The sequence below is a fragment of the Felis catus genome, chromosome B4 (assembly GCF_018350175.1).
Source record: "Felis catus isolate Fca126 chromosome B4, F.catus_Fca126_mat1.0, whole genome shotgun sequence".
In the NCBI taxonomy this organism is placed as follows: domain Eukaryota; kingdom Metazoa; phylum Chordata; class Mammalia; order Carnivora; family Felidae; genus Felis; species Felis catus.
The window spans coordinates 60,553,904-60,580,551 of NC_058374.1; the positions used below are offsets into that span (position 1 = coordinate 60,553,904).

Here is a 26,648-nt window from a genome sequence, read left to right on the forward strand (position 1 = left end):
TGAGGGATAGATGATGAATTCAGTTTTGGACACAATGAGAATGTATTATTTCTGGGATCTTCAAGTAGGCAGTTGGATGTGAGGGTCTGGAACTCGGGGTTGAGTCCTAGTCTGGAGAAAGAGATTCACACATCATTAATGTACAGACACAAGTGCAGGGATTGGCATGGATGCAGTCACTGGGGGAGGTGTGTGGAGTGGGAAGACTTGGGGGCTGAGGATATACTCTGGGGGTACTTGGGCCTAGACACAGTAAAGGAAGGAGGGAATCCTACCACAAATGTGAGAAGACATGGCTCTGAAGTAGGAGTATGTCAGAAACCAAAGGAAGAGGGATTTCAAAAGAGGAAGGCATGGAGCGAAGCAAATCGGGGAGATGTTTGGATTGTATTTGCTCCCAGTTTCATTCGTCTTTGTTTGATGTAGGGAGAAGGCCTACATTTCATTCAAAATGCAGTGAAAGTAGTTTTTAAGGAAAACTTGCATTGTATTTTGAAAAAAAATTATGTCTCTGTCATATAAGATGCTACACTAAGAAAGTGCATCTAAATAATGCGAACATTATTGATATCAGAAAGCTTGTTAAATCCATATGTAAAAATATGACCATAGACCAAATGCCAGTATGGAGAAAAAAATATAGATAGCAAATTTACTAATTACCTAGGTTTGTGCTGCAAACAAGAAGTGAATTGTTTGGCTAACACAATCATGCCTTTTCCCTGTTCTACCAGGGACCATGAAATAGTGGTATATTTGGCTTTCGTAAGTACAGTAGGTTGGATTTCACCAAAGAGGTGAATTCAGTGAGTGAGTTCATTTGCCAAAACATCTATAATCAAAAAAAAGCATGATTCATAACAGCTAAAGTTTGTCTCTTGAAATTGAAGTAATGTGTATGTATATACAGTTCCAGACCAATAGGAAGAAAATCATTCACCTGTAAAATTATTTTCTGTTTTATTCCCTAAGTATGATGTTAGACTAAAAGGGGAAAAGAGAAAAGAAGCTGACTTAATCTAACCTAGTTTTTTGCTTCAGAGACCAATCACAGAGCAGACTGGAAATGATGACAGCAACAGGAGAGGCTTAATGGAAGACATACCAGCCTCCTGTTAGGTACATGACCTTGAGCAGTCATTAACCTTAGTGGCCTCAATTCCATCCTCTGTAAAATGGGGATGGTGACAACTACGTGATTCTCAAATGTGAGAATCAGATAACATATGTGAAAAAATATATACATATATATAATCTTTGGTTACGAATTCCTTGGTTTTTTTTTTTTTAATGTAATTTACTGTCAAGTTAGCTATATATAGTGTATACAGTGTATACAGTGTGCTCTTGGTTTGGGGTAGATTCCCGTGATTCACTTCTTACATATGACACCCAGTGCTCATCTCAACAAGTGCCCTTCTCAATGCCCATCACTCATTTTCCCCGCTCCCCCAACCTCCCCATCAACCCTCAGTTTGTTCTTTGTATTTAAGAGTCTTTTATGGGTTTGCCTCCCTTTCTGTTTGAAACTATTTTTTTCCCTTTCCCTTCCCCCATGGTCTTCTGTTAAGTTTCTCAAGTTCCACCCATGTGAAAACATATGATATCTATCTTTCTCTGACTGACTTATTTTACTTAGCATAATACCCTCCAGTTCCATCCATGTTGCTGCAAATGACAGGATTTCATTCTTTCTCATTGCCAAGTAGTATTCCATTGTATATATAAACCACATCTTCTTTATTCATTCATCAATTGATGGACATTTGGGCTCTTTGGATAATTTGGCTATTGTTGAAAGTGCTGCTATAAACTTTGGGGTACATGTGCCCCTATGAATCAGCACTCCTGTATCCTTTGGATAAATTCCTAGTAGTGCTATTGCTGGGTCATAGGGTAGTTCTATTTTTAATTTTTTGAGGAACCTCACAATGCTTTCTAGAGCAGCTGCACCAGTTTGCATTCCCACCAACAGTGCAAGAGGGTTGCTGTTTCTCCACATCCTCGCCAGCATCTATAGTTTCCTGGTTGGTTCATTTTAGCCACTCTTACCAGTGTGAAGGGGTATCTCAGTGTGGCTTTGATTTGTTATTTTCCTGATGATGAGTGATGTTGAGCATATTTTCATGTGTCTGTTGGCCATCTGGATGTCTTCTTTGGAAAAGTGTCTATTCATTCTTCTGCCCATTTCTTCACTGGATTATTTGTTTTTTTTTTTTTTTTTTTTTTTTTGGTGCTGAGTTTGGTAAGTTCTTTATAGATTTTGGATACTAACCCTTTATCCAATATGTCATTTGCAAATATCTTTTCCCATTCTTTAGGTTGCCTTTTAGTTTTATTGATTGTTTCCTTTGCAGTGCAGAAGCTTTTAATCTTGATGAGGTCCCAATAGTTTATTTTTGCTTTTATTTCCCTTGCCTTCGCAGATGTGTCAAGTAAGAAGTTGCTGTGGCTGAGGTCAAAGAGATTGTTGCCTGTTTTCTCCTCTAGGGTTTTGATGGTTTCTTGTCTCACATTTAGGTCTTTCAACCATTTTGAGTTTGTTTTTGTGTATGGTGTAAGAAAGTGGTCCAGTTTCATTCTTCTGCATGTTGCTGTCCAGTTCTCCCAGGACCATTTGCAAAAGAGACTGTCTTTTTTCCATTGGATACTCTTTTCTGCTTTGTCAAAGATTAGTTGGGCATACATTTGGGGATTCGATTCCAGGTTCTCTATTCTATTCCATTGGTCAATGTGTCTGTTTTTGTGCCAATACCATACTGTCTTGGTAATTACAGCTTTGTAGTACAGGCTAAAGTCTGGGATTGTGATGCCTCCCACTTTGGTTTTCTTTTTCAACATTACTTTGACTATTCAGGGTCTTTTGTGGTTCCATATAAATTTTAGGATTGTTAGTTTCAGCTTTGGGAGGAATGCCAGTGCAATTTTGATTTGGATTGCATTGAATGTGTAGGTTGCTTTGGGTAGTATTGACATTTTAACAGTATTTGTTCTTCCAAACCATGAGCATGGAATGTTTTTCCATTTCTTTGTATCTTCTTTGATTTCCTTCATAAGCTTTGTATAGTTTTCAGCATACAGATCTTTTGCATCTTTGGTTAGGTTTATTCCTAGGTATTTAAAAAAAATTTTTTTTTCAACGTTTATTTATTTTTGGGACAGAGAGAGACAGAGCATGAACGGGGGAGGGGCAGAGAGAGAGGGAGACACAGAATCAGAAACAGGCTCCAGGCTCCGAGCCATCAGCCCAGAGCCTGACGCGGGGCACGAACCCACGGACCGCGAGATCCTGACCTGGCTGAAGTCGGACGCTTAACCGACTGCGCCACCCAGGCGCCCCTAAAATATTTTTGACACAGTACCACAACTATGAAAGCTATTTTTTATTTAGACAGTGAGAAGGAAAAGCATCCCTTAAGTTTTTATCTTAGTGGCTCTTTTTATCTGGCATATTTATAAGCATCTCTTTATAAAGTTTATTAATTTTTCTATAGAATGAATTTTTAAGCAAGAAAATATTAAAAACTCAAAATATGTCAGATAAATATAATAGTTCAAAGGTAAGCTAAACTTGGAAAATGATAATTGTTGAGTCAAGAGGGAAATTTGGCAAGATGAATCAGAAACCTTAAAATAGTTATCCACAACATTGTATTTCTGAAGGGTTATCATGGGAAAAATAATCAAATATGCATGCACCACAATAGTATTGGCTATATTATTTATAATATTGAAATATCCAGTAATAGAAAATGATTAGATTATGGTTTAGCTAACCAATGGGCTATTTAATCATTTTCAGTTCTTTTCCCCAAGAATATCTGATGGTGTGGGAAATATTTGTGTTACAATGTTAAGTGAATAAGACAAGCTATAAAAAAATTATACACTATTATCTGAACTTTATTCATTGTATGTAATATTCTATATATTATACATTCCATATATAGTATATATTCTGTTTATATATGGAACACACATCTCCATAAATAGACTATACACACATACACACCATATCTAAATTAAATAGTCAAAGCTGTTTTCTGTATGTATCTAGATACATGTTTAAGAAAAAGACTGGAAGGAGACAGTAAAATATTAACTATGTTAATTTCCAGGTGATATTATGGGTACTTTCTTCTGAGTTTTTCAAGTCCCCCCTGAAAAATGATGCATTTGGAAATATATTTTTTAAATATGTATTTCTAGAAAACAACTTGCCTCTTTTTCTCTCTCTCCTTTATAACCCTGGATTAGCTTTGTTCTACAGGTGTATTTATATCTAATGATCAGCATGGATCCTTATATTACTGTCTTTCACTCTTTTGGTTGTCTGAATGTCCATTTCTAATAGATTCTTTAGGAAGGGCTCATGGGATCATTGTAGCCTGAAAGTTGGCAAGTTTATAATAGTTTGTTTGCAGCTTTGTACTTGGAGGTCAATTTGGGTAGATATAAAATCCTGGACTCATATTTCCCTTCCTTGAGAATCTTAAATTTGGGCACTAAGAATTGTTGAAAAATCTACTAACAATCTTGTTTTCTTTTCCTTATTAGTGACTTAGCCTTTTTGCCTGGTTGTCCAGTGATTTTTTTTTTTCTTTAAAGTAGTTTTAACTATGGGGCACCTGGGTGGCTCAGTTAAGTGTCCCACTCTTGATTTCACAGTTTGTGAGTTCGAGCCCCACATTGGGCTCTGCACTCTCAGCACCAAGCCTGCTTGGGATTCTCTCTCTCTTCTCTCTCTGCCCCTCCCTCGCTTGCACGTGCTTGCTGTCTCTCTCAAAATAAATAAATAAACTTTAAAGAAAAATAAAGTAGTTTTAATTATGATTCCTTGTTGGCCATGCTAACATGGTTATGGTATCCTTTTAATATATAATTCCGGGATTTTTTCCAAATTTTAGAAAAATGTTCTGGAATTATAGTTTTAATGTTTATTTTGTTCTATTGTTTGGCATTCTTTGCAATCTCAGTCATATTTATATTGGGCTTATTTTTGTTTTTTGTTTTTTACACTTCTGTGTGTATCACTTTCTATTGAATATATTTTAAATCTCATTTAAGTTTTTTTTCCTTATTGAAGTTCAGTTGACATACGATGTTATATTAGATTTGGGTGTACAACATAGTGATTTGGCAATTCACACATTCAGTGCTCACTATGATAAATGTAGTTATCTGTCACCACATAACATTATTATAATATTATTGGTGATGTTCCCCATGCTGTACTTTTCATCTCTGTGGCTTATTTATATTTTATAACTGGAATTTTGTACCTCTTAATTCTCTTCACCTATTTTGCCAATCTTCTCATCCACTTCCCCTCTGGCAACCACCAGTTTGTTCTCTGTATTTAAGAGGTTTTTTTTTTGTTTGTTTTGTTTTTGTCTGTTTGTATTGATACATTTGGAAATATATTTCTTAAAATATATATTTTTTATTTTTTTCCATTTTATTATTTTATTTTTTTAATATGAAATTTATTGTCAAATTGGTTTCCATACAACACCCAGTGCTCATCCCAACAGGTGCCCTCCTCAATACCCATCACCCACTTTCCCCTCCCCCCCAACCCGCATCAACCCTCAGTTTATTCTCAGTATTTAAGAGTCTCTTATGGTTTGCCTTATTCCCTCTGTAAGTTTTTTTTTTTCCCTCCCCCTTCTCCTTTCCGCTGATCTTCTGTTGAGTTTCTCAGGATCCACATATGAGTGAAAACATATGGTATCTGTCTTTCTCTGCCTGACTTATTTCACTTAGCATAACATTCTCCAGTTGCTACATCCATGTTGCTACAAATGGCCAGATTTCATTCTTTCTCGTTGCCAAGTAGTATTCCATTGTATATATAAACCACATCTTCTTTATCCATTCGTCAGTTGATGGACATTTAGGCTCTTTGAAATATATATATTTTAAAAACTACTCAGCCTGCATGATTTTTTAATGTGGAAAGTATTCTGTCACCATCAGTATATTTTATTTTAGTAGTGGTCTGGTGACTCCATTTCTTAATGAATAACACATACACATACATACACAAACATACATGTATGTATATATTCCCACACACATATATACATTTGGCATAGTCTGCTAGGGAATATGCTACTGTGAATATTAATGTTATTGGCAAGTGATCAGACTTTCTAGTCTTCAGTGATATTTTTCATCATCCAGATGAATTTTAACAAAATAAATTCCTTTTGTTTAAAGGTCTGAAATTCTTAATTCATTTTTAGGCTATTTTCATACAGCTGCCGTAAAATTTTTGGTAAAGCCATCAATTGTTTAAAAATTATTCTATTTAACATTATTCATATTAAAATTCTATTTCTCAGGATTGGCATGAGATCATTTTTAAGTAAAGTACCAATTATTGTTCATTGTCAGCTACCATGGTTCCTGTCGCCCTGTCGGGGATCATGTGCCTGTAGCCTCGGGAGGAGAACCACCGTTTGTGTCGACAGTGATAATCATTTCTGGTCATTAGGAGCTCAGGGTAGCATTCGTAACTAAACACTGAACAGGAATTAGGATGATGGTACTTAATCTCACATTTATTTCTCTTTCAAGAATTAAATAAAATCTGTTTCATGTAGTTTGACATTTTATCCTGCTTTTTTGTAGAAAGGAAGATGGTGAACAACACGTACAAATGAAGTCCTTCAGGTACATTAAATTGTGAGATTGGCACGTGGTGGGTGGAAAAGGCTGCACATGCAAACCTTTAGCCAAAGTGAAAGGCAACATCAAGACAGAATTGGTTCACGGATATGAGGTTTTTCTATCTACTTTCTTTTCTATCTACTTGAAAAACATTTTGTCTTAAGATGCCTCTAAATTTTTCTTACAAGAGCTGTTTATTAAAATATTTCCCTTAAGCACTAGAGTGGGTTCCTTATATAAACAAATATAAACAAATATATAACCAAATATAAACAAAATATAAACAAACGATTACTTATGAGGAGCTTCTGATGGTTAGGAATTCATCGTCGTAAAATTCTCTGTCAGTTGTTTCAACGTAGTCTCAACATCAAGAAAAATTTTTCCAGATCTGGCCACCTGGCCGCATCTCAGTGTTGCTTTTTCGTCATTTATTCTGGCTTTTGATGTGATTTACAAAACTCTGGCATGGGTTAGAGTGGCAATAACAGTACACAGAATTAAGAGCCAGAGCCCTGCTGCTCCATTATGAAGTGAGCACCAGTCTCTGGGAAGCATGCCTTTCCTTCATAGGATCGTCCAGATGTCTTGTCAAGTGCATCTCCTTGAAGAAAAGAACTTTATTCAAATGCCAGCTATTGTGCCTTCCTCTGGGTTCCCTGGTTCCTACCGTCATCATTCATTGTTCTCCACAGTGGCCTTGGTCCCACCTGTCCTCACCTGTCTCTAACCCACAGCTTTGAGAGCACCCTGTCTGCTGCACAGCCGTGGCATCGGGCATCTCTGTCCATTGCTGTTGTCTGTGCCAGTGGGTAATACGGGTAGGAACAAGAGGTGATCATTCTAACACGAGGATAACTATAACATTCTTCTAACCATTCAATTTTAATCTAAAAATTGTGAATAGACCAAAGTATGAGTGCATAACTAAATTTTATGTGAATACACATATAATTTTAATTCCATCCCGTTCACTCAAAAGGACATAGTTTGTTCCAGGAATGGCATTACCCAAGTGTGAATGGTTGGGGGAGAGGGAAGTATTATCTCCATCAGTCTCCTTCAGTGTTCTCCCCTCCCCCACTCTTTTATGTAGAAAAATTACATTTTCTTTCATCTAATTTAAAGTTGCCGTAGGGGCGCTTGGGTGGCTCAGTCGGTTAAATGTCCGACTTCAGCTCAGGTCATAATCTCGTGGGTCATGGGTTTGAGCCCTGCATCAGGCTCTGTGCTGACAGTTCAGAGCCTGGAGCCTGCTTCAGATTTTGTCTCCCTCTCTCTTTCTGCCCCTCCCCCACTCACGCTCTGTCTGCCTCTTGCTCCCAAAAATAAACATGAAAAAATTTTTAGAAAATAAAGTTGTTATAGAAATAGCTCCAAGCAAGTCTCCTACTTCTTACCCATCAGATTGTCCTTTGAAAACTCTTCTTACGTGGAAATTCTGGAGTTGCCATGATCTGAGTATTCTAAGAGAAACAGACAAATGCTTACAGTTAAGCGTGAAGAGTAAAATAGCCTAATTCTTGAAATGTAAGATCCACATTTTTCCCCTACATTTTCCCAGCTGTGAAAAATGTCTTATCAATGGCATCTTCCTGCTAATTGGCAACATTTTTCTTGCCTTCTGATGTATTAACACTGAATTTCCAACAGATGGTGGCTTAGGTTTGGTGACATATGGTAACAGTATAAAAGGTACTGAGGTAGTGGAGAGAGGGAAGTGATTAATCATGCAGTAGTCATAGAAAGTTTTCGGGAGAATAACCGAGCTGGGTTTTGAAGAAGTAGGATTTTTCTATGAATATAGAAGGGAAGGATATTCTAAGCCTAGTAAAGAGCAAGTCAGTGGAGATGTGAGAGGACTTGGCATGTTTGAGGACTAGCAAGTCATTTGGCGTTGCTACTAAATAACACTTGGAGAGGTAGGGAAAGCATGGAGAGATGGAACTGACTGAGGGCACAAGCCAGGGCATGGTGAACCTTGAGATGTCATTAGGGAGTTTGGCTCTTCCTCTTAGGCAGTGGAAATGTATTTAGCAGCTTTATGCGGTGGAATTCGATGACTTCATTTGTTTTAGAATAATTTTGGAAGCGGCGGTTTGTATAGACTGGAAGAGGAAGACACTAGAAAGTATAGCAGGTTAAAAGGCTTTTGGGGATAGTGCAGTGAGCTATCGCCTAATGAATCAAGGTGGCGACCGATGGATGGAGAGGAAGAGAAGACATATTTAAGAACTAGAACCTATAGGAATTTGTGATTATGTGGTTCTCAGAGTAAAGAAGGAAGGGTTTAGAATGACCCTAGTGATGTCAGCAACCAAGATAAACTCTATAGAAGGAGTAAATCGGGGTTAATGGAGGAAGGAGAAATAAAATGGGGCAAATTGCAAAGAATGTATTCAGTGTGGGATTACTTGAGGCTTAAGGCGCTTGTGAATCACATAGGTGTGTAATTCAAGTTCTGAAGGTCGGGGCCTGGGTGAGGTATGAATGAGGTAGGGATTTCGTAGTAAGCAGCTTACGTACAATTGTAAAGTCTTTGCAGAAAGGAGGTATCTCAGGGTGAAGCTGTAAGGTGAGGAAAGAGTATAGCCAAACAGGGAATCTTGGGGACACCACTGTTTAAGGATCGAAGAGCTGATAAAGAGACTGAGGGGACTGAGCTAAGCAGGAGGATGGAGGAGCAGGAGCAGTCCCAGAAGCCGGAAAAAGAATAAGAAATGTCAGTACTGTCAAATTCAAGTCAGGGATCAGCAAGGAACTGCATAAAATAAGGACACTAGAAATAGTTTCAGTGGGTCAGTGTCTGTGGGAGGTTGATTTTAATAGATGGAAAGCCTGTGAAGTGAAAGACATAGTGGAGATGGTGTTCTTCCCAGCAAGCTGGCTGAGAAGGGAAGATGGCAAGGAAAAAAATCCCTAGAATTGGGAAAAGGTTGTTTCCCCCCGCCCCCCGGATGGAGAGATTTGCACACACTTGTAGCCCCATGGGAAGGAGCTGTGGAAGAGAGTGACCTTAAGATGCTGATAACTGCCAGGGCTCCTGGGTGGCTCGGTCGGTTAAACTTCCGACTTCGGCTCAGGTCATGATCACACAGCTTATGAGTTCGAGCCCCGTGTTGGGTTCTGTGCTGACAGCTCAGAGCCTGGAGCCTGCTTGGAATTCTGCATCTCCCTCTTTCCACCCCTCCCCTTCTCTGTCTCTGTCTGTCTCAAAACTAAACATTAAAAAAAAAAAAAAAAAAAAAAAAAAAAAAAAGATGCTGATAACTGCTGATGATAATACCCGGGAGGAGTGAGCTGCAATGGAAGGCTACTCAACTCTTCCTCTGAAGACAGGAAGTTATAAAAACTACCCGCGTGGTTCTCAGACACATCTTAATTCTTGAAGGCTTGCAGAAATAAGATAGGAAGGAAGGAGCAGGGGTAGTTGGTGGGGTGAAAGCTCCGTGAATGAGCACCATCCCTGTGCTCAGCAGCGCCCTCCTCTTCCCTGAACTGCCAGTGCAGGGCCAGAGTTGGGAGCTAGGACCGCGTGTGCTTGGGGGCTTCCTCTGGCTCCAGCTGGTGCCTCTGGGGGAACCGTGGGTCTGCTCATTGTTAAAATAAAGGAGGTTCTTTTCCTTCTTAGAGAAGCTCATAGTCAAACTGAAAAGCGGAGGAGAGATAAAATGAATAACCTGATTGAAGAACTGTCTGCAATGATCCCTCAGTGCAATCCCGTGGCACGTAGACTGGACAAACTTACGGTTTTAAGAATGGCTGTCCAACACGTGAGATCTTTAAAAGGTGAGTTTGGAAGTGGCTTCCACACTTGGATTTGTGAAGTCCTCCCTGTAATCAAGGTACTTGATTCATTCGTTCTGTTGTTATTGGCTACTGAGATTCTGTGCAGATGTGTCTTTCAGCTTTATAGGCATCAGTTTTTTATAGGCATCAATCTTGATACTTGCTGATATTCTGTATGTGGAGAGAACACGACTCTAGATATCGAAAATCTTGGTTTCACTAAAAGCTTTATCGTAAGTGCACACAGTACATTTTTCCATTTGTGTCATCTTCCAAGTCTTTTATCAATGTCTTACAGTTTTCGGAGTATAGTTCTTCCACTTCCTTGGTCAGATTTATTCCTAGATATTTTATTATTTTTGATGCAATGCTAAATGTAATTGTTCTATTAATTTCTCCTTCTGCTAGTTATTAGTGTATAGAAGGGCAATGGATTTTTGTATATTGATTTTGTATCCTGCAACTTCACTGAATTCATTTATTAGTTCTAATAGTTTTTTGGTGGAATCTGTAGGATTTTCTCTGTATAGTATTTTGTCATCTGCTTATAGTGACAGTTCTACTCCTTCCTCACCAGTTTGGATGCCTCTTCTTTCTTTTTCTTATCTGATTGCTGTGGCTAAGACTTCGAGTACTATGGTGAATAAAAGCAGTAAGAATGAGCATCCTCATCGTCTTCCTGATCTTAGAGGAAAAGCATTCAGCTTTTTACCACTAAGGATGAAGTTAGCTCTGGGTTTGTCATTTATAGCATTTATTATGTTATGTTCCCTCTGTACCCACTTTGCTGAGTTTATCTAAATATTGTGTTTGCCAAATGCTTTTTCCTGCATCTGTTGAGGTGATCATATGATTTTTATCTTTCATTTTATAACATGGTGTATTTTGATTGATTTGCAGATACCAAACCATCCTTGCATCTCTGGAACAAATCCCACTTGATCATGGTGAATGATCCTTTTAATGTATTGTTAAATTTGGTTTGGTAGTATGTTGCTGAGGATTTTTGTGTTCTTCAGGGCTATTGGTCTGTAATTTTCTTGTTTTGTAGTGTCTTTATCTGGTTTTGCAATCAGGGTAACGCTGACCTCATAGAATGAATTTGGAAGTTTCCCTTTCTCGTCTATATTTTGGAATGATTTGAGAAAGGTAGATATTAATTCTTCTTTAAATGATTGGTAGAATTCAGTGATGTAGCCATCTGGCCCTGGACTTTTGTTTATTGAGAATTTTTTTGACTACTGACTCAATTTCATTGCTGGTAATTGTTCAGATTCTTTTTTCCTGATTCATTTCTGGAAGATTGTACGTTTCTAGAAATGTATCCATTTCTTCTAGTTTGTCTAATTTGTTTGCATAGAATTTTTTGTTCTAGTCTTTTTTAATGCTTTGCAATTTTGCAGTGTTGGTTGTAACTTCTCCTCTTGCATTTCTGATTTTGTTTGATTCTTTTTCTTGATAAATCTGGCTAAAGTTTTAACAATTTTATCTTTTTAAAGAATGAACTCCTAGTTTCATTGATCTTTTCTGGTTGTTTGTTTGTTTGTTTGTTTGTTTTTTTGGTCTGTGTTTCATTTATTTCCACTCTGATCTTTATCATTTTCTTCCTTTTACTAACTTTGGGTTTTGTTTGTTTTCTTCCTAGCTCCTTTAGGTATAAAGTTAGATTGAGATTTTTCTTCTTCCTTGAGGTGGGTCTGTATCACTATAAACTTCCCTCTTAGAATTACTTTTGATACATCTCAGGGATTTTGAACCATTGTTTACATTTTCATTTATCTCCATGTATTTTTTCCTTTCCTCTGTGAGTTGTTGACCCATTGGTTGTTTAGTAGCGTGTTTTTTTTTTAGCCTCTACACATTTGTGTTTTTCCAGGTTTCTTTTTTTAATTGATTTCTAGTTTCATACTGTTGTAGTCAAAAAAGATGTTTGATAGGATTTCAGGTTCTTTTTTTTTTTTTCCAGTCTTCTTAAATTTATTGAGACTTGTTTTGTGGCCTAACGTGATCTATCCTGGAGAATGTTTCACGTGCACTTGAAAAGAATCTGTATTGTTATGTTGGATGGGATGTTTTGTGTATGTATATCTGTTAAGCCCATCTGTTGTACTCTGTCATTCAAAGCCACTGTTTTGTTATTTTCTGTCTAGGTGATTTATCTGTTGATACAAGTAGGGTGTTAAAGTCCTCTACTATTATTGTATTACTGTTAACTTCTCCCTTTATGTATGTTCGTATTTTCCTTGTGTATTTAGGTGCTCCTATGTTGGATGCATAGGTATTTACAATTTTTATATCCTCTTGTTGGAGCATTCCCTTTATTATTATGTAATGGCCTTCTTAGTTTCTTGTTATTTGTTTTGAAGTCTATTTTGTTGATATAAGTATTGCTACCCCATCTTTTCTTTTGCTTTCATCTGCATGGAATATCTTTTTCCATTCCTTCATTTTCAGTCTGTGTCTTTAGCTCTGAAGTGAGTCTCTTGTAGGCAGCATATAGTTGGGTCTTGTTTTGTTACCCATTGAGTCACTCTATGTTTTGCGATGGGAACATTAGGTTTATTTACATTTAAAGTAATTATTGATAGGTACATATTGGCATTTTAAAAATTGTTTCAGGTTTTTGTAGTTCTTCTCCATTCCTTTCTTCTTCTGGTCCCTTCCCTTGTGATTTGATGACTTTCTTTAGTGTGATGCTTAGATTTATTTCTCTTTATTTTCTGTGTATGTATTATAGGTTTTTGGTTGTAGTGACCGTGAGTTTCATACATAAAATCCTAGTATAGAGCAGCCTATATTAAGGTGACAGTCAGTTAACTCTGAACACATTCTAAAAGCACTACATTTGTATTCCCCCTCTCCACATTTTATATATATGATGTCACAGTTTACATTTTTTTATTTTGTGTATCCTTTGATTTTTATAGATATAATTTTACTACCTTTGTCTTAGAACTGTCATTCTAGTTTTATAAGGGGTGGATCCACTACCTTTACTACATAGTTGTTTTTACCAGTGAAATATTTTTCTTTCATAATGTTCTAGTTATAGCCCCTTCTTTTCTGCCTAAGAAGTCCCTTTAACAAAAAATAGTACTTTCAATCACCTTCCTTAGATTTCCACATGTGGTAGAACAGTGGCTTCTCCACTCTAACCAGCTGACTGTGTGCAGATCCGAAGAGCAGGAGGTGGGGAAAAGAACGTATAGCTTTGATCCCTTCAATGCCATGCAGAATGGCACAAGCGTGGGGATACTGCTTGGCAGGCTTCCTTTTGGGAGTGTGACTGGAGGTCTCATTTTCATAACTGTTGTGAAATAAGATTCTCTTTTACCCACAACTGGATCTTGCATAAGTTGTATGCAATATTTCCTTTAAGTCTTTTGGCGGTGAACATTTGCAGGCTCAACTGAGGTCGTTTGATTGCAACCCTAAAATTACCCAACAATTTTCACATTTGTAAGGCCCTGAGGGAGGAGGACCTAAGGGAAAAGCCACAAATCTATCGATTAATTCAACAATCATGCACTGGGCAGCAAGTAGCTTCCTGTCTATGCTGGGAACTTGAAAAGGAAGCAAGATCTCTATGCTCTAGGGGTTCACGGTAAGCAAGAGCAACAGACCCCGGCAGAGATCATTAAAACCTAGTGTGATAAATGCTAGTGGAAGTATGAGTGACAGGAGCAGCAATAGAAGCTCCGTGGGGATGAGACACTGTCTAAATCCAGAGCAGATTCTGTGGCATGGAGCACAGGTTTTTGCCCTGGGCCCTTCTAAGCTGAAGTGCGGTGATCAAGTACTCCTCGCACATCCTGAGCATACCCTTTAGTCAGTGCTGCCCACAAGTGAGAGGACTTAAGGCCACTGTGTCTGTCTGCATTCCAGGGCATTTGCCAGCATATACCCCCAGCTCGCACCACAAAAGCCTAGACGCGGAATCATCAGAGGGCTGCAGGTGGATCGTGTTATTTGGGTCCCTACGTAATTACTTTAAAGACAGAAGGATGGCGAATAATTTTTTGTACTATACTCTCAGCAGTGCTTCTCAAATTAGCTGGGTGGAAGATAAGTGTTATCCACTCCCATCCATTGTGAAATACACTTAATTACTGGAAAAAGGATCGGGGCTGGGATCCACAACAGTGTCAATTCCATAAGGGTCTAAATGCTCGTTCTTAGTTTCTGTACTCACCTGCCACACTTTGCTGCTGACATTGGTCCGCAGACCACACTTAGAGTAGCCCTTCTTTTCATCATGTGCCTTCAGAGAAACTGTGGGCATTATATGTGTGCAGTCATAACACTGGGGCCCAGTAGGGTACAATGGTACATGCATATAGTCCCAGAAGCAAACCTCCTGGGTTCAAATCTTGGCTCTTTGACTTAAGAGCTGTGTGACTTACTCCCATTATTTAACATTCTAATCCTCAGCTTCTGTATCTATAACAGGGATAATGCACTTACCTGATAGGGTCGTTGTCAAGAGTAAAGAATAATATATATAAAGGACAAGCACAGTGTTTACTCATGTTGGAGTTGGTAAGAGGAGGAGGGGGAGGAATAGTTACTGTGATTTCGATCATTTTAACCTAATGAACACTGTCATAAAGGTGAGCAATCATGTTTCCTCATTGGTTTTTGCCAGCAGAAATCTGAGAATCCAAATTCATTATCCCTCATTGGCACATGTACAGAATGTCACGGCATGCATTTTATTAACACACCTCACCCTAGCTTTAGCTCTGCCCTTGCTCCCCTCATTTTCTCAAGAGCACGTCCTCACTCACTGTCAGGGCTCGCCTATTCTGGCCAATTTACCCTGACAGGGTTTCCCCAGCATCCCTCTGCCAACCTTGCTTCAAGCCAGACAAGCATTTATCACTGCTTTGCTCAAATTGATGTATTTGGAACGCTGGCCTGGAACGCAGTCTGTATCTTTCAGCTCTTTCTCAACTTCCTCCCACCAGGTTGCTGTGTAGTAATTATAACAAGAAATCGTTTGAGGGAATTCTTGGTGGCCTACCTAGAAGATAGATTCTGAAAAATAGATTTTTTTTTTTAGGAGAGAGAGCATGAAATCTGGGGAGAGACAAAGAGAGAGAGAAAATCTTAATCAGGCTCCATGCTCAGCACAGAGCCCCACATGGGGCTCGATCCCATCACCCCGGGATCATGACCTGACCCAAAATTAAGAGTCGGTCATTCAACTGACTGAGCTACCCAGGTACCCCTGACAGGTTTTCGTTTACTTATGCAAGGCTCATAATGGTGCTACCAATCTGAGAAAACGTTATCAAATCATACCATGAGGTGTGATTCCCCCCCCCCCCCCATCACTTAGGTATTTTGTGAGTTTGAGCTGCAAATCCATCCAAGGACCACTGTGTAGTTAAAATATCTCAAGGTAGAGGGGAGGACCCTCTCAGGGCATTAACCCATCTTTCTCTTGCAAAACCAACTTTTCTTGCGATCCTCAGGAAGAAGGCTTGGGGTTAGGGATGTTGAGAAGTAAAAGGGAGGGAAAGTTGATTTACCTGTGAATCACCCTTGCCTGGAGGTTATCTGGAGACTGGGCACCTAGGCTTGGTGGACTGTCCCCTGCGCCCCCTTGTGGCCACAAAGGGCTTTCTCCTGTCAAGGTGGGTAGATGCCTTCAGGGCAAATGTGATTTGGTGCTTCCCTTACTTCTCTCGTTCAATCTTTGACCTAGGTTTTGACCTGCTGATTCCTTATTTTGCCAGCTGTTCAGTTACTTTAATACAATATACTCTGTGCTTAGGGCTTGCATTATTTCGTTTATATTTTATACATATTTGTATATTATCAGAAGTCTCCCTATGATTTTTAAAGAGCTATATGGAAAATTTAATGAATCCATAGAAATGGTTTAAAATTCCACAGTTTTCCTCTTTGGGGTAATTCACATGATCAGTTTTAATAAGCTAAGAAATTACAGAAATAAGTAGATCGTTGAATATTGTTGCATGTTGTAGTGTTAGAGATATCACTCTTTTTAAATACAGCTCCTACTGTCTACACATCTAAGTATAAGGGAATAAGTAGTTCTAAGAATTTACAGCATAAAAGCAGGACATTTTAATCTAGTAATAATGAAAGAATGATCACAATAAGGTCTTAGAAAGTGCTAAAAGAGAAAATACCATTTTCAATATTGGCAGGAACAACAGTGCTAATGTTCACTGAACACTTACTACGTTTCCAACTCTATTTTCCATAACTTTTGGATTTATTTTTAGGTATGACTAACACTTATGCAGGAGATAATTATAGACCTTCATTTATTCAGGATAATGAGCTCAGACACTTAATCCTTAAGGTAAGTAAAGAGATCTATTTGTCTAAGCTGCGTTTGTCCTTTCTACTTTGCTTGAGTAGGACACAGGCTTTCTTCAGTTTGCTTCCAGTTGTAAACACACGGGACTCTCTATTACACCACATTTCCCTTAATACAAAAATAAGTTGCACAAGTAACCGTGCCTTAGCATGGGATGATGAAAGTAGAGACGGGGTAGGTACTTTCCAATGTACAGAGCAAAGCTTGTCTTTAATGCTAAACTTACACCACCTACTGCACTTACCTCCTATGCCATGGGATCTGTTCCCCCGTCACCACCACCTTCAAAGTCATCTACCTCATATCCTATTCCTTCAGGATTCTGTTCTCTGAACATTAGCCAGTTACTATTATGAGCTATCAGTTGATGCTTTGACATTTCTGTTCTCATCATTACACATGCATGGGTTTTCAGATTCACTGGTCTAGAGGTTATTTGACATGGAAAATATGACCATGTCATTGGCTTATTCTGCCCCCAGGAGGTGATAAGTGTCTTGATCTTGTGCTATGACTCCTGGCCTTTAAGCCATAGAATGATTAAACAGAAAGATTCTTTGTGTATGTATGTATGTATGTATGTGTATATATATATATACACACACACACACACACACACACACACTATATATATATATATATATGTACACACACACACTTGTCCCTTTTTCTTCTAATTTTTTTTAAATATGAAATTTATTGTCAAATTGGTTTCCATACAACACCCAGTGCTCATCCCAACAGTTGCCCTCCTCAATACCCATTACCCACCCTCCCACCCCCCAGCAACCCTCAGTTTGTTCTCAGTTTTTAAGAGTCTCTTATGTTTTGGCTCCCTCCCTCTCTAACCTTTTTTTTTCTTCTAATTAAAAAAAAAATTTTTTTTAATGTTTATTATTGAGAGACACAGAGAGACAGAGTATGAGCAGGGGAGGGGCAGAGAGAGGAGGAGACACAGAATCCAAAGCAGGCTCCAGGCTCTGAGCTGTCAGCACAGAGCCTGATAGAGGGCTCGAACTCACAAACCGGAAGATCATGACCTGAATTGAAGTCGGACGCTCAACCAACTGAGCCACTGAGGTGCCCCTCTTCTAATTTTTTAAAAGCTTATTTATTTTGAAAGACAGTGAGGAAGGGAGAGCAGGGGAGGGGCAGAGAAAGGGAGAGAGAGAGAGAGAATCCCAAACAGGCTCTGCATTATAAATGCAGAGCCTGACGTGGGGCTCAAACTCACGAACCCTGAGAACATGACCTGAGCTGAAACCAAGTCGGACGCTCAACTGACTGAGCCACCCAGCCACCCCTATAAGGCCCTTCTTTTATTTGAGCAGCTGTATGTATGTATGTATTGGGGGTGGGGGGGAGTGGCGCAGAGGGAAGAAGAAAGAGAATTTTAAGCAGGCTCCACACCCAGTACAGAGCCCAACTCAGGGCTCCATCTCATGACCATGAGTTCATGACTGGAGCTGAAATCAAGAGTCAGACACGTAACTGACTGAGCCACCCAGGCACCCCTGAACAGATGAATTTAAATATGATATTCCTGATAGAAATATAAAGGATTTTTTTTTGAAGATCAAGATTTTTTTTTTAATTTTTAATGCTTATTTATTTATTTATTTTTAATTGATTTATTTTTTTAACGTTTATTTATTTTTGAGACAGAGAGACAGAGCATGAATGGGGGAGGGTCAGAGAGAGAAGGAGACACAGAATCTGAAACAGGCTCCAGGCTCTGAGCTGTCAGCACAGAGCCCGACGTGGGGCTCGAACTCACAGACCGCGAGATCATGACCTGAGCCGAAGTGGAACACTCAACCGACTGAGCCACCCAGACGCCCCAATGTTTATTTATTTTTGAGAGAGACAGAGCATGAGCAGGGGAGGGGCAGAGCGAGAGGGAGACACAGAATCCAAAGTAGGCTCCAGGCTCTGAGCTGTCAGCACAGAGCCTGACACGGGGCTTGAACCCACAAACTGCAAGATCATGACCTGAGCTGAAGTCAGATGCTTAATCCACTGAGCCACCCAGGTACCCGGAAGATGAAGATTTTTAAAGTTAGAAAAATGTATAATATGCTTTGGAAACTTTCTCACCAATCTTTAGGTGATTCTTTCATTCATAACTTAATACATACTGGTTCTGCCCTAATAGAATATGTCTGCCTAAGTCACTTCATGTTTGTTTCCAGTTAGTAGAAATTAATCAAGGAAATGTCCAATGGAGTGCCAGACTCATCCTGTGTCCATACATATCCATTTCCATATAGGTTGCTTCCCAAAGGATGTCCTGGGCAGATTTCAGTGGGAGTAGCTGATGTTAGAATTTTTTTAATTTAGTTTTAAATGAGCGGCACCTTATCATAATTTAAAAAGTATATCTATCGTAGGATGTCTTCTCTTTTCCTTGTCCCTAGTCTACACAGTCCCTTCATCTCAGAACATCCTCGGGAAAGTGCTATGGATGTGTTTTGGTATCTTTATAGTTTCTGTATGCGGTATAGAATTTGGTATAGGTGTTTTTTGTATTAGAAAATCTCTCAACCATATATTTCATGGCTAAACTTTCCATGTCAAAAACGAGTTTAGATTGGAGTTCATTCAATTTGATGTCCTTCACAAATCCTTTTACATCTTAAGAAAATTTCCTAATTTTACTAGCTCTATGAACACTCTTAGTTTTTTTTGTTTTGTTAAGTTTGAGAGACACACAGAGATTGTGAGCGGGGTAGGGGCAAAGAGAGAGGGAGAATCTCAAGCAGGCTCGGTTATGTCAGCACAGAGCCTGATGCGGGGCTTAAACTCGTGAACTGTGAGATCACGACCTGAACCAATTCAAGAGTCTGATGCTCAACCAGCTGGGCCACCCAGCTGCCCCAACCACTCTTAGTTTTATCGCTACAGCAATTTCACAGTCTCTGAATGTGTGTAAGAAAGAAGATATTTAAAAATATTTACTTTTATATTTTTAAATCCTAGACTGCAGAAGGCTTCCTATTTGTGGTTGGATGTGAAAGAGGAAAAATTCTCTTCGTTTCAAAATCAGTCTCCAAAACACTTAATTATGATCAGGTATCCAAAACTGAGGATATTTTCCGCCTGATGTTTAATTTTTTTTTGAACAAACACTTATTTCTGGGTTCTCTTCCTGAACCCTGTCTTCCCACTGTGCTGGGGGCTGAGGTTTGCTTGATTAGAAGAACTCCAAGAGAGATGGAAAGATGTATGGAAAGAGTATGGGTGTTTATTGCTGACAAGAGTATTCACTTCTTGACCTCCAGCAAGTTAATTTTCCTGAGCCTGAACTTTCTCTTAAGTAAAAAGGGGAAATGGTGGTTACATGGGTCTCTCGGGATGTAAAGACATAGCTGTCATATTTGAGACTGTCTGAAAAATGTTAGTTGCCCTTCTGTTTCCTCCAAAAGACAGCATTATTATATATTATTAGGTTATATGCATTGCATGTTAGCTTTTGCTCTAATCTCTGGCAACAAACTCTAAAATACATCTTTTATTTATCTAGCTTTGTAATCTCTTTACCTCCTCATTCCTGAACACCATTTAATTTAAATTAATAAATTAATACTTGCCAGTAATAAAAAAGTTACTCAAAAGCTATAGCACTAACAATAATCCACCAGTGAATAAACTAGCACCTGTGGTCTCCTTTATTTATTTAAAGTTTATTTATTTTGAGAGGGAAAGAGTGAGAGAGAGAGAGAGAGAGAGAGAGAGAGGGAGAGAGAATCCCAAGAAGGCTCCTTGCTGTCAGTGCAGAGCCTGACGTGGGGCTCGATCTCATGCACCGTGAGATCATGCTGTGGTCTCCTTTAAAATAGAAATCAAATTGACCACGGATTTAATCTTAAATAACTCCCATTAATTTCACCTATTTTCTCCCCAAACATGAAAATTTGGAGAGATACAAGATTCATAGATAAAAAGAAGAGGTGCTGCGAACTTACTTATGGAAGGAGTAAGAACCCAATGAATCATACAGCTGGTTTTAGCTGCCTAAGGGACACAAAAGCAGGGCAAGACGTGGTTATTTTCCAACAGAAGATAGAGAACACCATGCACACACACATGTGAAGATAACAATTCAGGATAGCACATAAGTTCCAAATTAGTGACATGGGCACTGACTACTCAGGAGGACTTTGAAATCCCCACCATCATACGGGGTCTGGTCCTCAGCTTTTTAGACTCATAAACCAGGTTTTCTTTGAGGCAAAGAGTTATGGGTATAAACTTCTATTAACCAATGACACAGTAGATTGATTTATAAAACGCTAGTTTTAAAAATATGAGATATCTAACTGCCACCAGGCTAATTGTATCAGCTGGTCCATTTGTTCTGCCTTCTATAATATCTACCTAGCTAATAAAGGATTTCAAAAGAAGGGTAATCACTGTGGGTCAGGGAAGGCTTCACATACAAAGTAGAATGTCTGCTTAGGCTTTAAGATGAGCAGACAAGGGAAGGAAGACATTTCAAGTTGAGGAGGGAGTCTGGGGAGTAAAAGGCAATTGACTAAAGTGGCTAGGGAATTTTGAGTTTGTAGAGAAAGGAGTAATGAATTCTAGATGATGAGACCATACAAGTAAAAACATAGAGTAGGAATGCTCTACATATTGGGAGAAGGGGAATGGGAAATGGAAGGTATTCCAGGTTTGATTTTTTTTTTTAATGTTTATTTATCAGAGAGAGGGGGAGAGAGCAAGAATCCCAAGTAGACTGCACGCTGTCAGTGCAGAGCCCAAGGAGGGGCTGGATCTCATGAACTGCCGGATCATGACCTGAACTGAAACAAAGCGTCGGACACTTAACTGACTGAGCCACCCAGGCACCCCAAATTCTGTTTTTTAATAATATAGTGATTTTTTTTTAAATCTGAGTCACACCATAAAATTACAGATTCTCTGTGACTTCCATATTATATTATAATGACAATCTCTTTACTTTTACCACGTAAAAAAAGCTTAAATCATAATAAGATTTAGAAGTAACAAGTGAATTGGGGGACGTTCACAAGAGTCCACTGAACATTAGCAATTACGTGTCTGTGATTTGTGTGTTTCCAGATACGGTTTTGTGTGCATGTGTTTCTATCTACAAGTATCACCCTGCTTTTAACACTAAGTTAATGTCACACAGTGCAGTAGATGTATTTTTGAGCTTAAGAAAAAGCCACTTTAACAGTTTTTACCATACATTTATATGAAGAAATGTAGAAAAATTGTGGTACTAATTTTAAACAAATATCTACCTTATAAATAGGCTAGCTTGACTGGACAAAGCTTATTTGACTTCTTACATCCAAAGGATGTTGCCAAAGTAAAGGAGCAACTTTCTTCTGATATTTCACCGAGGGAGAAGCTGATGGATGCCAAAAGTAAGTGCTCATCTCAGTATGCCTGTGATTTTATGTAAATATGATACTTACTTAAAAGCACAACTATATAATATTTTGAAAATTAGGCAATTACGGTTTTATAAAGAGATTTAGTAAACTTTATGATCATTAACCTCAGAGCTCAAAAAAACAGTATAACTAGAGAATTCCTTCATATTCGTATGAAGATGCTTTGGGGAATATGTGATTATTTCATATTCACTATTTTTCATATGCTAATACAATCTTTATAAGAAAGCATCATTTGGGATTAAAAAAATTGCTGGAGTTTCTATTATTCAGCTACATGCTGATAAACAATTCTCTTTCTTATATGGGTTAGGTTTACTCAGTTTGAAAGACCTTGGTAACTGTACTTTGGAAGGGTAAATATTGTTTATCTTCTCTGAAAAGACCTCCCTGAAAATGTTTAGTGCCAAACAATTATTTATACTGTACTGATGCTTTATGCCATTGATTACTACTAGAGTTAAGGGGTTTTTTTCATTAAAATTTTTTAAAATTTCATTTCTTTTAGATTTCTTTTATTTCTACACCCAGGGCAAAAAAAGGAAGATAAGTTACAAGTGTTTAGAAGGTATAAAAATATGATTCCTTGACAAATGCTCTTTTTGGTATATTTCACTTTGTGGTTTACTGTACAATGATGCCATTGCTTTAACCATTTTTCTTTTTCAATTTTCAACACATTTGAAATGTGTCCCTTGACATTTCTTATCTATATGAAAAATTTCTTTTCCACCTGTTCTCCTGCCCCCTCCTGCTATGAAAGCTGATTTGCAAGTTCATAGTAATTTCCACAGTGGAAGGAGTCACGTGTATTCTGGCTTGAGACGATCCTTTTTTTGTCGGATAAGGCGTTGTAAAATCTCTGTCAAAGAAGAGCATGAATGCTTATCCACCTCAAAGAAAAAAGGTATCATCATCTTAAGATGTCAAATGATTTAAGGCATGCGTATAAAATTAGCGTCCTAAAAACTTTCTATACAGAAATAATAAAGTGTATGGTCAAGGCAAATAATTGAGGCCAAAAGCCTCAAAGGACATAAGATTGTTTTTTAACCAGAGTTACTAAGACTGGCTCATCATATCTTTCAAATTTATCAGGTAATTACATATTTTATTTATTGCCCAAGTTTTTAATGGTACTGTTGGAATCAAATGGCAATCAAATGGGAAGAGATTGAAATAAAACTTTTGTTATGAAATACCATTGTTACTTTTAAAATATAAAAGGTAAGTCCTTAAAGAAAAACTGTAATAGTACAAGAGCCCGATTTGATTAATTGGTGAAAGTTTCTTAAGATGTTTCAATTCTTTTAGTTCTTTGGTAAATATTTCTAGTTCTATTTTCTTCTGATTCTTTTATAGGTTTGTCCTATTTACATTTTGAACTGAGTTAACACTCATCTATTTTACTTAACCGAGAAACTCCAGGGACTACAAAATGTCTCACACTTTTTTGCCTAAGAATATATTAACCTATTATGTATAGGATTTCCTATGCAAATTTTAATGTGAGATTTGCTTTCATATCCTTTAAAAGGATATTTATATAGGGGCGCCTGGGTAGCTTAGTTGGTTAAGTGTCAGACTCTTGATTTGGGCTCAGGTCATGATCCCACAATTCATAAGTTCAAGCCCCACATCGGGCCCCGCACTGACATTGTGGAGCCTGCTTGGGATTCCCTTTCTCTCCCTCTGCCCTTCCCCAACTTGTGCTCCTGCTCTCTAGCTCTCTCCCTCTCAGAATATATAATAGCTCAGAGATATTTATAAAAATCTCAGGATATTTCTATAGAGCTGGAAGATCCTATTTATTTACAAGTTTTGGTCAAGTCTTTTTTGGTGACCACTCAAGATGATAATCACTAAATACTTATTAAGTATATTTCTGTGCCAGATCAGATACTGTGCTAAGTGTTTTAATTCCCATGAAAACACTATTCTTACCCCTGATTTAGAATCAAAGAAGAGAGACTTGAAGAGATTCAATAACTTGCAGAAAGGGAACTAAGCAAAACTCACACTCAAACCTAAATCCCCTGCTCGTCTGTTACACTCTAAAGAAACATAAGTGGAATGAATCAGCAGTCATAAGAGAGGAACTGTTTTAATCCATCAATTGCTGCCCTCTTGCCCTTGGCTCTGAGTGCAAGAGTTGCCCCCTGGGGGTGAAGTCACAACTGACCTGGTAATGAAGAGGCTGTGGAATCCAGCTGACTGTGATCAAATTTTGCTTTATCACTTGCTAGCTCTGTAGTAGTGAACAAGTTTCTTAATCCCTCTGAGCCAAGTTTCCTTATCTATAAAACAAGATTATTCACAGGATTGTATGTTTTGTGGAGTAGGTAAGTGCATTGATTCTGGAACCAAACTGTTGAGGTTTAAATCCTAACTTGTGATTAACTTTGTGACTTAAGATAAATTACTAAATCCTTCTGGGTCTTACTCTTTTCAACTATAAAAAGAAAATTACAGAACCTCCTAGGGTAGTTATTAGGATTAAATGAGTTAATACATGTGATGTGCTTACCATGGTTCCTAGCATAGTAACACTAGATAAATGTTAGGAGCTGTTATGAGTATTACTAGAAGTAATGCATGTAAACTCTTAGGACCGTGCAAGCAGATGATGATGTCATTACCTCAGGGTGCCTGTTTTCTCTGCCTTCCTTCCCAAGTCGGCCAATTCATCTTATATTTGACATTGCCATATAATGTAGAACTAGTCTCCAAGGGCAAGAATATTCCTTCTGCATGGATGGTCCAAGGAGTCATGCTCCATGTAGACCCTGGACTGTAGTACATTTTACCCTTAGGATTTAACTGGAAGTAAACCAATATCATATTGGGTAGATCCAACCATAAGTGAATCCCTTAATCTATACAGCAATCCATGTGAGAGAAAAACATGGCAGCCAATGCAACTACTTTAACATGACCGAGATCTCGGTGGTGTTTTACACAAGTTGTAAGTTGAGTAAAGTCTAAAATTATCAGGTTTTGTAAGTGTTTTAAAGATTAATGGTTCTGGTCCAAGATGGCGACATAGGGAGACCCTGAACTCACCTCCTCCACAGACACACCAAATCTATGCTTATTTATAGAGTACTTCCTCCTAAAGAAGATCTGAGGGCTGACTGAACAGCTTGTGCACAATACAAGACCACATACAGAATGGCACAGTAACAAAGGGAAACCCTAGCCGACACTGTGAACTGTAGTGGGGAGGAATAGTACTGTGGGACTCTGAGGAGATTTGTCTGCCCTGGGACACACAAAAAAGCCACACTTTAAAAGTGCAACTAGAATATACAGGAACCAGCCCTACAACCTTGTCAAATGGCAGGGAGCTACTGGAACTCTCTCCAAGTCAGAGAGGCTGATGAACACTATGGTTCACATTCCTCCTCCAACTTGATAGTATGGATGAGAGCAGGGTCTGGGTGACCTAGCTGGCCTTCTGCCTCATTGAACCCCAGACCCCTAGTCTACACCAGCCCGGTTGTCCCACTAAGGCAGCTCCACAACAGTGCAGAACAGGACACCCATGGTCACCTCACTACAGCTCCGGCTGCTTTGCCAAGGTGACACAAGTACAAACCACACTGGAATACTCCAGGCCCACATCACTTCAGTTCCAAACGGTTTGCTAGGGCATCCTAGCGCTCTGGGAACACCAGGTCCATACCCATCTCCACATCATTTGCTCTGCTAGAGCAACTTGTATGCTGAACCCTCCCATACTGTGGCTTGCACCCACTTCAGCTTCAGCTATCCTGCCTGAGCATCCTCTGTGCAGAGAGCCCTGAGATCACCCCAGCCCATGTCTACACTTCAGTTTCAGCTATCCTGCCAGGATTCCCTCTGTGCAGACAGCTCCAGGACCCACTAGCTGGTATACACTTCTCTTTCAGTTGTTCTACCAGAATACCTTCTTTGTGGAGAATCCAGGGACCTCCCTAGCCTATGTCCACTTGAGCTGTCCCACTGGGGCACTTTCTGTGCAGATGGTCATAAGTCCACCTCAATTTATGCCCAGTTTAGCTCTGGCATCCCACCAGGGCAGTCCCAGCATGGAGTGCCCTAGGACCCCCATTGACACCAGCTACAGTTCCAACCAGCCAAAGTCGCCAGATACAGAGTCCACACAGGGAATGGCCATACACAAGACCACTCCTTCAAGTTTAGGAAAAATAGCTGTTCTACCTAATTCATAGAAACAAACACAGAAAGTCAGGCAAAATAGGGAGATAGAGGAATGTGCTCCAAATGAAAGAACCTCAGAAAAAGAACTAAATGAAATGGAGTTAAGTAATAACGCCTGATAAAGGGTTTAGAGTGACGATCATAAAGATGTTCACCAGATTGGAGAAAACAGTGGAAGAGCTCAGTGAGAACTTCAACAA

General features: G+C 38.8%; 1 protein-coding gene across 13 annotated transcripts in view; it reads left to right on the forward strand.

Moving 5' to 3' along the window:
* The window catches only part of ARNTL2 (aryl hydrocarbon receptor nuclear translocator like 2), a 129,051-nt gene that overhangs the window by 60,350 nt on the left and 42,053 nt on the right, over positions 1-26,648 (forward strand). For 9 of the 13 annotated variants that reach the window (XM_023256877.2, XM_023256875.2, XM_023256881.2 and 6 more), the window contains 6 exons: positions 6,637-6,678; positions 10,307-10,464; positions 16,722-16,801; positions 19,799-19,891; positions 22,101-22,215; positions 23,009-23,152. In XM_023256877.2, coding sequence (XP_023112645.2) covers positions 6,637-6,678; positions 10,307-10,464; positions 16,722-16,801; positions 19,799-19,891; positions 22,101-22,215; positions 23,009-23,152 — 632 coding nt within the window. The remainder of the gene's footprint in view (positions 1-6,636; positions 6,679-10,306; positions 10,465-16,721; positions 16,802-19,798; positions 19,892-22,100; positions 22,216-23,008; positions 23,153-26,648) is intronic. The other 4 variants (XM_023256886.2, XM_023256879.2, XM_023256878.2 and 1 more) reach the window with 2 other exon arrangements.